Raw genomic sequence first — 11,820 nt, 5'->3', positions numbered from 1 at the left:
CATAACAATGTTACAAACATAAATACACACAAAAAGCGTATTTTCGTTTTTCAAAGTTGTCAGATGTTTACATACATGTAAGTATGCAAAATTTTATAGAGAGCGGTTCAGATGTTTAGACGTAAAAGGCGGACAAACAAACACATTCTCTCATTCTATAGTAGGTATTCGTATAATTAGTGTTAAATGGCACGGTATCCTACCTAAGCAAGTCTCGACCCGCAAATTTACAAATTAAAACTTAACCTACCTTCTGAACTCGCACGACCTTGTTTTTTCTTGTTTTTAAATACAGCGAGTAGATTGTAATCTTACAATAGCAACATCTAATGAAAAGTCAGTGTACCTCCGTACTAGGTTCCACTGAAAATCAGCGCATTGTGTAACCTCATCATACACATGCATATGCTGAGTGGAAACCCTTTTGGTCGCATCATGTATTTTTTTTTTTTTTATCTCTGTTTATGAATGAAAATGTTATGTTACATCTTGCGCCAAATAAAGATTTTTCTTTCTTTCTTTCTTACCTATGTACGTCTGTCACATGGATTGCACTAAACGTCAACGAGGAACATCAACACTGTCAGTAGGCCCTGTCACTGAGCTAAGATCCGGACCGGAAGAAACTCGTAATTTGTAAACAAAAATAGAGGATTTTATCGATTTTTATGGGAAAATCTAAATAAAACTTAACAGAAAAACATGCGCTGGAGCGAATCAGTCACTTTAGAGTTTGTTAAATTGTATTTAAAATACGAATGTCTGTGGAACCCCGCACACTCTGATTATAAACTGAAATATGCAAGAAACAAGGCTTACCAAGAGATAAGCTCAGATTTCAGGGCTTCTACAAATAAAAATTTATCTCTCTTAGAAGTGAAAATGAAGATAAGAGCATTAAGAACTACATACTCGCAACAGGTTCAGAAAATTCTGCAAAGATCAGTCCCTGACTCCATTTATGAGCCGACAATAATTTGGTTCAATGAAATGGATCGATGTCTAAAACATATCACACCAATGAACCGACAGCAGTATAGTAATGTTAGTTACATATTTACACCTTTATTCTAATGCATAGTAGTAGGACACGCAAAGAGGATATCTAAATACTTTTCTGTCATTTAGAACATACCTTTAGTCTTATTAAAATTAGTTTTATTAACCGCGCAAGTCTTGAACCGCCCCGGATTTGTGTGGGTAGAATTTATATACATATATAAATCTTCACAAAACCCTCTTTCTGACATTCCAAACAGGAACAAAATGCATCCACAACTTTCTGAGATTAGATTACATACATACTAACAGAAAAGTAGTGATAGTAATAAGTCCCATAACAAGTACCTAACACTAAATCACTCATTAAACTGTTGGAGACAAATTGACAAACCTGATTAATTTCATGTTACAGATAAATTTGCTTTATAAAATATGTATTGATTTTTTAATAATTACAGGACATTCCTCAGGATGTGTGGTCTAGTCATGAATTGCAAAATGATTGTTTGGAAGAACCCGGATCTGATCCAGTAGTGTCCCAAACTGAAGATGAATATGACTCGGCAAAACCAGAAAATCCTGAAATTAAACTTAAAAAGAAGTCCCAATCCCGAAAAATTAAAAAGAAAACCAATAGGAATAGAAATGTAGATTATTTTACAGATTCAATTTCAGAACAGTGCGAGAAAGAGGATGAATTTGATGTCTATGGGAAGTATGTAGCAACACAGCTTAGGCAAATGAGTATACAGAGAGCTTTGAGGGTACAACTTGAGATACAGAACCTTATGAGCGAAGCACGAATATCTGAAATTTGTAATGACTAATAGAAATTTATTAATTTGTGGTAAACAATATCTTTCTTCTCAAATTATAACTAAATATAGCAGGCATCAGATTGTTACAAATTGTGTATTATCTGTGGTGTACAATATATTCATATTGTCTTAGTTACATTTGCATTTTTGGCCTTAGTCTTGCAAGTAATAGCTCTGTCTAGCCAGCTAATAAGATGGATAAGGAAGAGATTCATGTGTGGATGTCCCTTTAGGATATTTATTTTGCTATAATAAGAATCGTAAAGTACATGATATTTTATATACTGAGCACACATATATACATCCATAAAACATAAAATCATGTCTCTTTCCAGGCGGTTAGCATCATTCCATTTGCCACTTAAGTAACGTAAATAGTTTTAAGTAAAAATCATAAAATTTTAGATTGTATTATGTACCAATTTAATATTTATTTGAAAATTCGGTAATAAAATGTAAATAATAAAGACATGCCCCGTTTCGATTACCTATAATTTTGTTATTATCTACCTACCAGCCAGAAGCAATAAGTAAAGATAAAGTTCCTGCTCTCTCATATCCAATTAGAGAATAGCGGAAATCTGATAAAAATCTTTCTGTAGGTAAACATTATTTCAATTTCTATGCTTTGAAATACAATGACCAAATAATTTTTCTTGGCTTTAATATTTTACTATAGGAAAGTAACATTCGAAATTCAAGTATCAAATTAATATTGATTTGTAGGAAGGTATCAGTAGGTCGAGTGTGAAGGAACCCAGAATATTTTTAAAGACAATAAATCCATTAGAATGATGATGGTTAGCCATTGCCCACGACGTCGTTTCACGTAAAATTTCACTAAAAAGCTGACCCCCTTAGGAGCGGGGGGAAGTAATCCTTAAAATCTAATTTTTGGCTACTGTTGGTGTTTTAAAGATTTTCCATATCTATTTTTACCAAAGGTATGTATCTTATAAGTCGATACATACCTTAACATCAGTCATCTATTATGTAAATTTTTCTTAGGCAGGGCCAAATTATAAAATAAACTTTTGCGACTGATCAATCACTGTCAATGAATTGACAATCTGGTCAATAATCAATTTTATTACAAAATAAATAAATACAAAAGTAAGAATTTTTGAGCTTGGCTCATAAAATTACTTACAAACAAATTCTCCCTGAAATCTGAGTAACCAATAACAACAATGTTAAAAACAAAAGTGTTCTTAATTAAATTTCCATAAGATAAAGTTCGTCATAATCTGGAAGTAGAATATTCATAAATATAAATTGAAAATAATGCGAAAAGTATGCACCGAATGCTTTTATTTTAATATTTACAAAGTTTTTATTTTATCATGAGGTGGAGTGAAAACGAGACATTGGAATTTGTGAGGATTTACCTCCGCCACGAATGTCTGTGGAACCCAGCCAGTGTGGACTAGGAATGTGAAAAAAAAATCGATTATGGAAAAAATCGATTAAAAATCGATTTTTTTTAAAGTAAAAATCGATTTTTATACTTGATTTTTTTTAAATTAATAATCGATTAAAAATCGATTTTTATAATCATCCAATAAATGCACTCCGAAATTGTTTTTGTCTTCTGGCTTTGAGCCCGGAACGCGAACTGCCAAAGAATACTATCATAGCTCCATAATATTACATTAACGCCATCTGTGCATTCTTTCTGTGCTCTTAAAACAGTTTAGATGATTAATTTAATCAAACATTCTCTAGATGGAATTAGTCGATGAACAGTATTTTACCGACATTCAGTTGATATTTTATTCATTATTCGTTGCTGAAACTTCATTTTTCAAACTTGATTGTTATAAACTTTAATTTGTGTTGATTATACAGGGTGACATTTAAAACAACTGCATCCTTTTAAACATAGACTATACCCATGCTTCTGTGCCGTTTGAGCCTATTTTTATTTAAATTAAACTTCATAATTTTCACATTTAAAAAACCCTAAAAAACTACGTCACACGCTTTATTAAGACCAATACTACAAAAATAATTTAAAACTAAACTTGTAAATAAATGTCTGAAAAATAAATTATTTTTCAAGATCAAGATCAAGTAAAGTACAGAGTTGTCGAGATCGCTCAGCTGAATGCATTGTGTCATTGACCTCTGAATCTTACGCGTCGCTTTTCCGCCGGCCGGAGTGATATTACGTATTTAGGATCGTGGATTTTGATACTTTTATTTATTTTCGTACTTTCTGAAATATGAACCGATATTTTTTTCGTTTTACGTTTTTAAATATCCTTTAGATGAGTCACACTTAACAGTTAAATTTATGCAGTTGAATTAAATGTCACCCTGTATAAGAACTTACTGATTCTGTTGTTTATTTTTAATGAATAAATCTATTGATATAATGTATATGGCGTTTATTTTGACATAAATTGAAAAATTTGGAAAAAATCGATCAATATAATAAAATCGATTATTTTCTTAAGAAAAATCGATTATTTGTTAATCGATTTTTCATACTTAAAAAATAAATCGATTATATAAAAATCGATTTTTTATCAGCAATGTCACATCCCTAGTGTGGACTATAAAACGCGTTGTGTACGTGAGAAAGCATTCTCCGACATTGTAACTGAACTGAAGTCAGCCACCGGTATTGTCCTGGATGAAGATGAAGTTAAAGTAAAAATAAAGAGTCTCAGATCTACTTATGTTCAAGAGATAGCTAAAATTCGGCTGAGATCCAGTTCAGGGTCTGTGTACAAACCGACAATCAAATGGTTTGACGTGTGGCACAAATGTCTAGATCGTGTGAAGCGAAATTACCGTAAAAGAGACCAAGAAATTGAAGTAAATATTTTTTATATTGATTTATTCAGCATACGTATTCCTCCTGGTGTTAGTACACCCATTGCTGTATACAGCACAGGAAAGGGACTGAGTGAAATTTCATCTAGAATATTGTTATGTACAAACAAATACATAATTATAGTCATGTCTATATCCTTTGCAGGGCAGACAGAGCCTTTTCTTTGATCTGAAGACTGAAAGACCATGTTCAGCTGTATTGCCTTATGATGGAATTAGGATGTTGTAAAAAGCAACTATATAGGGATTCCTTTAGGTAATGGGCTAGCCATAAATGGGGCCTTTCTTTTTGTGACTGTTGGCTCTGACTAGGATGTGATTATCTGATTATGTATACATACATAATCAAATAATCACTTCTTCTTAGTTCTTCTAATATTACTTCTTAGTAATATTTTTATTATGAAATTTGATTGTTATCAAATATCATTTCCAGACGCCAGAACAAGAAGATCCATGTTCAGAAATGTGGATTCTGGAATCAACAGAGAACGCAGAAACCGAGGAAGCTGATCCGTTTGTATCACAAACTGAGAAATACCAAGTCATGTTTAAGTCTGAGCCAAAGGAGACATGCAGTCTGTCCCCAGACCCTTTCAAACCCAAAGATAAAATGAAACGTATACATTTAAGTACGGACCTTTCAGAGGAATCACACAGGACCAGCGTAGTGTCTAATTCACAACTGAGAGAGGATGAATTTGACATTTATGGTAAATATATTGCGTCTCAGCTGAGAAACATGGATTTACAGAAAGCTATTAGAGTACAATTGGAAATACAGAGTATAGTGAGTGAAGCTCGGTTATCTTGTTTAAGTGGACATTAAAACTTGTGTGTGAAAAAATATTTTTAACTATATGTAAGTAAGTATGTACTTACATTTATGTATGTTTATTAATGTTAGTTAATGTACCTGTGCTAAAAAGTTATTTATTTATGAATATAAGATAAGGTAATGAAAGAAAATTTTACTTTAATAAAAAAATATTATAAAAAGCATAGACACAACCCTCAGAATAATAGATCAGACCTCAAAAAAACCCTCACCTGTGGTGGTCACCCACCCACAGACAACTATTGAAATTTTATAAACAAAAAGTAATATAAATAAAGAAATTATCTATTACATGTATTCTATTCAGTATATTTTGTTAATCCATTTTCAGCTAAGAAAAACAGGTCATTACGTGTCGGGTCAAGCGAATTGTAGAGTTCCGTATCTGCGAATGCCAACTTTTAGTTCACACTAATAAATATCTAAGAACGCAGCGCCGTTGTCGCTCGATTCAATACTCCCGCGCGCGGCCTCATCGCGACCTATTCAACGATATTCCACACGATAAGTAAGTGGAGATAAAAATATTACCCCCACTTAACTTGTGTAAGAGTAATTTATACATACATATGGTCACGTCTATATCCCTTGCGGTGCAGACAGAGCCAGCAGTCTTAAAAATACTGAATGGCCACGTTCAGCTATTTGGCTTAATGATAGAATTGAAATTCAAATAGTGATAGGATGCTAGCCCATCGCCTAAAAAATAATCCCAAGTTTGTAAGCCTATCCCTTAGTCACCTTTTACGACATCCATGGGAAAGAGACGGAGTGGTCCTATTCTTTTTGTATTGGTGCCGGGAAAATTGTTTTAAAGATTTTTGTCTACGACTTTTTTGCTATTAACATACCATATTGCTTATTTACATACCCATAGAAAGTTACAGCTTTCTGCCACTTAATGATCTCTGAATAACTACTGAACCCTAAACAAACGCAGTTTTTAGAAGGCGCGAAGAATAATAATGTCACTCTGACAATGACAATAACAATTTCATATCTGACAGTGACAGAAAAACATGGTTGTTTTGTTGTGGAAATCGAAGTGGAAATGATTATTATTTTTGTTCAATATTTAATAAAATAATCGGGTTTTTTTAAATAAAATTACTACTTACCCTACTTAAACACAATGAAGTGGAGTGAAGACCAGACGGTGAAATTCGTGAAAATTTACTTGGAGCATGAGTACTTGTGGAACACGAAACATGAAAACTACGGGCATAAATATTTACGTAAAAAAGCGTACAATAGTATTAGCTCTAATTTCGAGAGTGCCACAGGTATTAAATTGATGGAAAGAGAAGTGATGACGAAGCTTAGGAATCTAACATCAACTTTCGCTCAGGAAATGGCCAAAATAAAGAAAAGATCCTCGTGTGATCAGCAATACAGGCCAGCAATGAAATGGTTCCACTATTGGTACAATTGTAAACATAGAAGTCAGCCCGTAAGCCACATACATTCTTATAATCACGTTTTTATCCCTTCCAGGGACACAGAACTTTCGGATGGGGAGAGAAACCTTATTGCAAAGACTGAAAGGCCACATACAGCTCAATAATGAAAGTGTAATTCAAATAGGTTTCTAGCCCATTGCCTAAAAAATAATAAATATAGTTATGTCTATAGGCCAAGCTCAGGTGTTTGGCTTAAAGATAGAATTGGGATTCAAGAATTTCAGGCTGCTAGCCCATTGTGTAAAAAAGGAAAACGAACTTCAGAAACCCATCCCATAGAAGTTTATTAGCTTATCCCTTAGTTGCTTCTAACAACATCCATGAGAATGAGTGAATTGGAGAATAAATACAATCTCTGCTAAAAATTGCACATAGCCTGATAAAAAGTTATAAAAAAATTTAATTACACACAACTAATAATAATCTGCCAAACTGAGTCTTAAAACTGGGTTAATATAATGCCATTATAGTTTTATTTTACTTTTCCATGTTTTCTACTTCAGATACTGATTTATATTACAGAGATAAATTATTTCAATTTCAGACTGATGATACTACAACAGATGTTCAGAAGAAATGGTTAGTTTTATCAGACAATGAAAATAATGAAGATGGGGAATATCATGAAAAATCAGAGTTAAATGAGTCACAGTTTGAAAATAATTGTCTGGAGAACCCAGCCTCTTTCAATGCAAGTAACAAAAGGTGGAGTGAAGAAGAAACACATAAATTTGTGAAGATTTATTTGCAGCATGACATTTTTAGGAATCAAAAACATGATTTCAAAAATAATAAAATGCGTAAAAATGCCTACAATAAAATCGCTATGGACTTTGAGGCGGCTACTGGTATTGCTCTCACGGAGAGAGAAGTGATAAATAAAATAAGAAATCTAAAATCGACTTATGCGCAGGAACTTTTAAAAATAAGAAGGAAATCTAACTCGGACTTCACATATGTATCAACATTGAAATGGTTTGCTGACTGGGATAGATGCTACAATACCAAATACTCCCATGATGAGGTGAGTTTCAAATATTGGCTGTGTGGTGACTGCCACTTTAGAAAGGGACCACTCCATATCTTTCCCATGGATGTCGTAAAAGAAGGGGTGACTAAGGAAAAGGCTAATTAACTTATTCTTCTTGTTTACAATAGGCTTGTAACCTGTCACGATTTTAATCACAATTCCATCATTAAGCGTAGAGCGGAATGTAGCCCTTCAGACTTCAAGACTCAATAGTCTTGACAATGACATGAAATGACTCAATAGTCTAGACTAGACAGAGCCAATGATCTGTCTTCCATGCAGGGTATATAGACGTGATTATATATGTATGTATGTAAATATTATAACACCTATAAATTTCAAACAGAATATAGTTTAGGTAATAAAAAATTGATTAATTCGAATCGAAAATGTATTATTTTGCTGTTATAAATTTCATAAGCTTGAATATGAAATTAAAGAAATAAAACCATACCATCCTCCTGTCGGTGGTAACCACTGTTTTGTCCGACGCTTCTTCTAGACTTAAGCTTCGGAAGCAGTAATAGATTTTATAACAAATGTTTCACATCATTAAGTGATACCTTGTATTCTATTTTGAAATAAATATATTCCATTTGTTGAAACTTTCAAATGCAGCTCAGACTATCAGACTCCGATGACCATAAAGTATGGCTGGAATTATCGAACAATGAAGATGAAACGAATGCAACGCAAAATGAAACAGTAGATAGCTATTCAAGGACAAAATGGAGCGAAACTGAAACATTAAAATTTGTAAAGATATATTTACAATATGAATTCTTATACAACCCAAAACACAAATACTTCAGACAGAAGAAACTACGTCATGAAGCATATATCAGTGTGAGTTCAGAATTTGAAGCAGCAACTGGAATGAAACTAGATGAACAAGAAATAAAAGCCAAAGTTAAGATATTGGGTTCTACTTACGCTCAGGAGTTGGCAAAAATAAGAAAAAGATCAGACACAGACAATCCATATTCGCCGGCGATGAAATGGTTCCATTACTGGCATAAATATAAACGTGTCATCCAACAGCGCAATGCTCAAAATTCAGAGGACGATGTAAGTTTGTCTGTCTATATAATTAGATATCTTGCACCTGTCAAATTTTGGCCAATTTACCTACTTTGCTCAGATTACTACTATATTTTTTTTAGGTGCACTGTGCCTCCAGCACTTTATAGAATACCATTATTATTAAAATAAAATTTCCGTTCCATCTCTTTCCCATGGATGTCGTATAAAGCGTCTAAGAAAGTCTTTGACTGTTGCCTCTGTCTACCCCGTAAGGGATATAGACAGACCGCATCCAAAACAGAGTGAAATAGTCCTCTAATATTCGGCCATACCACCAGATTACATTCCAGATCCTATACAGCCAGCCAGCTATAAAATATATTTACGTACGTTAAACTATTTACATACATACATAAAATCACGCCTCTTTCCCGGAGAGGTAGGCAGAGACTACCTCTTTCCACTTGCCACGATCTCTGCATATTTCCATTCCATCTCTTTCCCATGGATGTCGTATAAAGCGTCTAAGAAAGTCTTTGACTGTTAAACTATTTCCAATGTAATATTTTTCATTTCAGACACAAGAAACAGGCGAGATATCGCCTGAAACATTATCTGAAGACGACCAGAAATTCGAACCGGAATTGGAGGAAACAATCGCCCGCGAATCTGACTCGGACGAGGAAGTTGAGACGAAAAGAGTGAAATTAGAAGATGACGAACATTCCAATAAGATCTTCACCAATTTCGTTGATACAAGCTCTGTTTCCGAGCCGGAGGACGAGTTTGATCACTATGGAAAATACATCGCGACAGTATTGAGAGGTATGGATATGGACAAAGCTTTGCAGATACAGCTGCAGATACAAACATTGTTGAGCGGTGCTCGGATGGAGGATAACACGATGTAGTTTGTTGCTTTGTCCTGAGCAGACTGACTGGAATGTCCAAGATACAGATTTTAAAAGCAAATCGCTGATGGTAAGCATTTTGCGAGGGTATATTTGTGAGTATAGTGTAAATAAGGAAATTTGAAGGTGTAGTGTCCTTTCTATACATCCCATATTATTATAATGTGTAAATATTAACCAAGTATGTATGAAGTATATAGGATTTAACAATTATACAATTATAATGCCATGTTTCGTAAGGCTTATAGGTATATATAATAAGGGTAGAAATTAAAATAATCGCACACAAGTCTGATTTTTTATTGCTGTTACAGCATCTGTTATACAAACAAACATTACCACTTATATTTCACTAGTGAAAATTCAGATCTTGGCTCGCGCCATTAGTTCCTACGTGGCGTTCTGTTACGGAAACATCGTGAAAAAATATACATCTGTGCTACCGACGAATTAAAAAAAAAATATTGCCATCGATAAAGCTAAATTAAGTACTTATTCCACAAATTCCAGATACAAAATAACGGAAGTTTGACTTCGAGGGCAGTCGGACGTTTTAAAAACTAAATCTCTTAAACATATTTTATAAATAACACAAAGGGTCGATTCACACCGCCACATCGCTTTAGGTCTCATTCGCACGAGCGCTTTTCTAACGTCCCGCGCGAAAGACAAGGATAGCAGATACAACACGCACGAGAAGGAACGCATGCGTAAAGTTAAATAAGCGTTCGTGCTAATGAGCACTTAATCTCACTCTTGTATTGACAACCCAAAAATGTATACACAAAATGTCAGGTCACATTTTGATGTGACCTGAGATTTTGTGTATACATTACTGAGCTTAGTGACTTGCTGTATCTATTGATATTCGTCCCTCACTCATGTTTTTTTCAACGGTTTGATATGAATGAAATTTTCAGACAGGTATAAAAATCTGTCCCTGAGCTGTTGCTATTGTACAAAAATTAAACGATTCTACGTTTATATATTTCCAAAAAATGTTAGTTAACGCCGTAAACATGTGAGAGAGACAAATACATAGGTCCATTCAGAAGTATGCATCGTTTTGAGGTCAACTGTCGGCACTTTCTGAATAATAAATAGTAGAAAATGGGCCAAAAATCAATAAATTCTGGCGAAAAAATCAAAATAGTGACGAAATGAACCGACCCGAAAAAGACTAGAGAGGACGACAAACTGTCACAATCTCAAAGTATTACAGAGCAGATGATATCATCACATCACATACTGCTTTTGTGTGCGTTCATGTACTTTGGCAACTATACTTGCCATATACATTACGCTCACGGCTAAATATTTAAAGAATGTTGATCTATTTATTTGTATCAAAAATACGTCACGAAGAATATTTATTATTCTATTAACATTTAATGTTGACTGTTTGCCATAATAAGAAAAAGCAACATCGTATCCAGAATTATTTCTGAGAATTGTAGGGCAGACGTCGCCTTAGTGCCGTGGCATAATATAACGCAGTATTTTCACTCATTACGAAAATGCATTAAAATTAATGAACATTTTAAGTACAAATAATGTTTTTAGTCATGGCAACACTAACATTCCAACTTGTCATAGTAATCTCTCAAGAATTAGTACGTGTTGAGATAGAGCCAATTATTCAACATCAGTCACAGACAGACATCCAAGCTTATACAATAAATTTATCCGTGTTTCTTTCTATTATACTGCTGTGTTTCTCACTTCAGCAGATACTGCTGACAAATATGTTCGCGATGAGAATCAAATTCAAACGCAGGACTATAGGAGTGATGGATTTAACCACTAAGCAATGGCAATCTCCTTGGAGTAAAAATGTAATAATGCAGTAGTCCCTGACCGGGATTCGAATATAATACAAAAATAATAAGATATTTCA

The 11,820-nt window shown here is 33.8% G+C and overlaps 3 protein-coding genes across 5 annotated transcripts; all 3 read left to right on the top strand.

Moving 5' to 3' along the window:
* The first annotated feature begins 596 nt into the window (after positions 1-596).
* LOC132902715 (uncharacterized) lies at positions 597-2,104 on the top strand. The gene is made up of 2 exons (XM_060948863.1): positions 597-1,044; positions 1,461-2,104. The coding sequence occupies exons 1-2, from the start codon at positions 703-705 to the stop codon at positions 1,827-1,829; spliced, it is 711 nt and encodes a 236-aa protein (XP_060804846.1). The 5' UTR covers positions 597-702; the 3' UTR covers positions 1,830-2,104.
* Positions 2,105-2,902: 798 nt separating this feature from the next.
* LOC106134338 (uncharacterized) lies at positions 2,903-5,796 on the top strand. Its single transcript, XM_013334360.2, has 3 exons — positions 2,903-3,249; positions 4,382-4,643; positions 5,098-5,796. The coding sequence occupies exons 1-3, from the start codon at positions 3,164-3,166 to the stop codon at positions 5,488-5,490; spliced, it is 741 nt and encodes a 246-aa protein (XP_013189814.2). The 5' UTR covers positions 2,903-3,163; the 3' UTR covers positions 5,491-5,796.
* A 42-nt stretch (positions 5,797-5,838) lies between these two features.
* LOC106134696 (uncharacterized) lies at positions 5,839-10,193 on the top strand. Of its 3 annotated transcripts, none has more exons than XM_060948714.1 (5): positions 5,839-6,007; positions 6,447-6,949; positions 7,504-7,983; positions 8,608-9,057; positions 9,591-10,193. In XM_060948714.1, the coding sequence occupies exons 2-5, from the start codon at positions 6,632-6,634 to the stop codon at positions 9,921-9,923; spliced, it is 1,581 nt and encodes a 526-aa protein (XP_060804697.1). In that variant the 5' UTR covers positions 5,839-6,007; positions 6,447-6,631; the 3' UTR covers positions 9,924-10,193. The 3 variants fall into 3 exon arrangements, with proteins under 3 accessions (XP_060804697.1, XP_013190258.1, XP_060804698.1); XM_013334804.2 differs by having other exon boundaries at positions 6,440-6,949; XM_060948715.1 differs by lacking the exon at positions 5,839-6,007 and having other exon boundaries at positions 6,045-6,782.
* Positions 10,194-11,820: the final 1,627 nt, after the last annotated feature.

This window comes from Amyelois transitella, chromosome 17 (assembly GCF_032362555.1).
Source record: "Amyelois transitella isolate CPQ chromosome 17, ilAmyTran1.1, whole genome shotgun sequence".
Lineage (NCBI taxonomy): Eukaryota > Metazoa > Arthropoda > Insecta > Lepidoptera > Pyralidae > Amyelois > Amyelois transitella.
This window is presented reverse-complemented; position numbering and strand designations above follow the sequence as displayed.

What these genes read in the sequence shown, in the direction of transcription:
- LOC132902715 (XM_060948863.1), top strand. Translation starts at nt 703, where the DNA reads ATGCGCTGGAGCGAATCAGTCACTTTAGAGTTTGTTAAATTGTATTTA. An exon ending in ACCGACAGCAGTATAGTAAT is followed by an intron (nt 1,045 to 1,460) that starts GTTAGTTACATA and finishes TAATAATTACAG; the next exon opens with GACATTCCTCAGGATGTGTG.
- LOC106134338 (XM_013334360.2), top strand. Translation starts at nt 3,164, where the DNA reads ATGAGGTGGAGTGAAAACGAGACATTGGAATTTGTGAGGATTTACCTC. An exon ending in AACCCAGCCAGTGTGGACTA is followed by an intron (nt 3,250 to 4,381) that starts GGAATGTGAAAA and finishes TAGTGTGGACTA; the next exon opens with TAAAACGCGTTGTGTACGTG. An exon ending in AAAGAGACCAAGAAATTGAA is followed by an intron (nt 4,644 to 5,097) that starts GTAAATATTTTT and finishes TATCATTTCCAG; the next exon opens with ACGCCAGAACAAGAAGATCC.
- LOC106134696 (XM_060948714.1), top strand. Translation starts at nt 6,632, where the DNA reads ATGAAGTGGAGTGAAGACCAGACGGTGAAATTCGTGAAAATTTACTTG. An exon ending in GTAAACATAGAAGTCAGCCC is followed by an intron (nt 6,950 to 7,503) that starts GTAAGCCACATA and finishes TTTCAATTTCAG; the next exon opens with ACTGATGATACTACAACAGA. An exon ending in CCAAATACTCCCATGATGAG is followed by an intron (nt 7,984 to 8,607) that starts GTGAGTTTCAAA and finishes TTTCAAATGCAG; the next exon opens with CTCAGACTATCAGACTCCGA.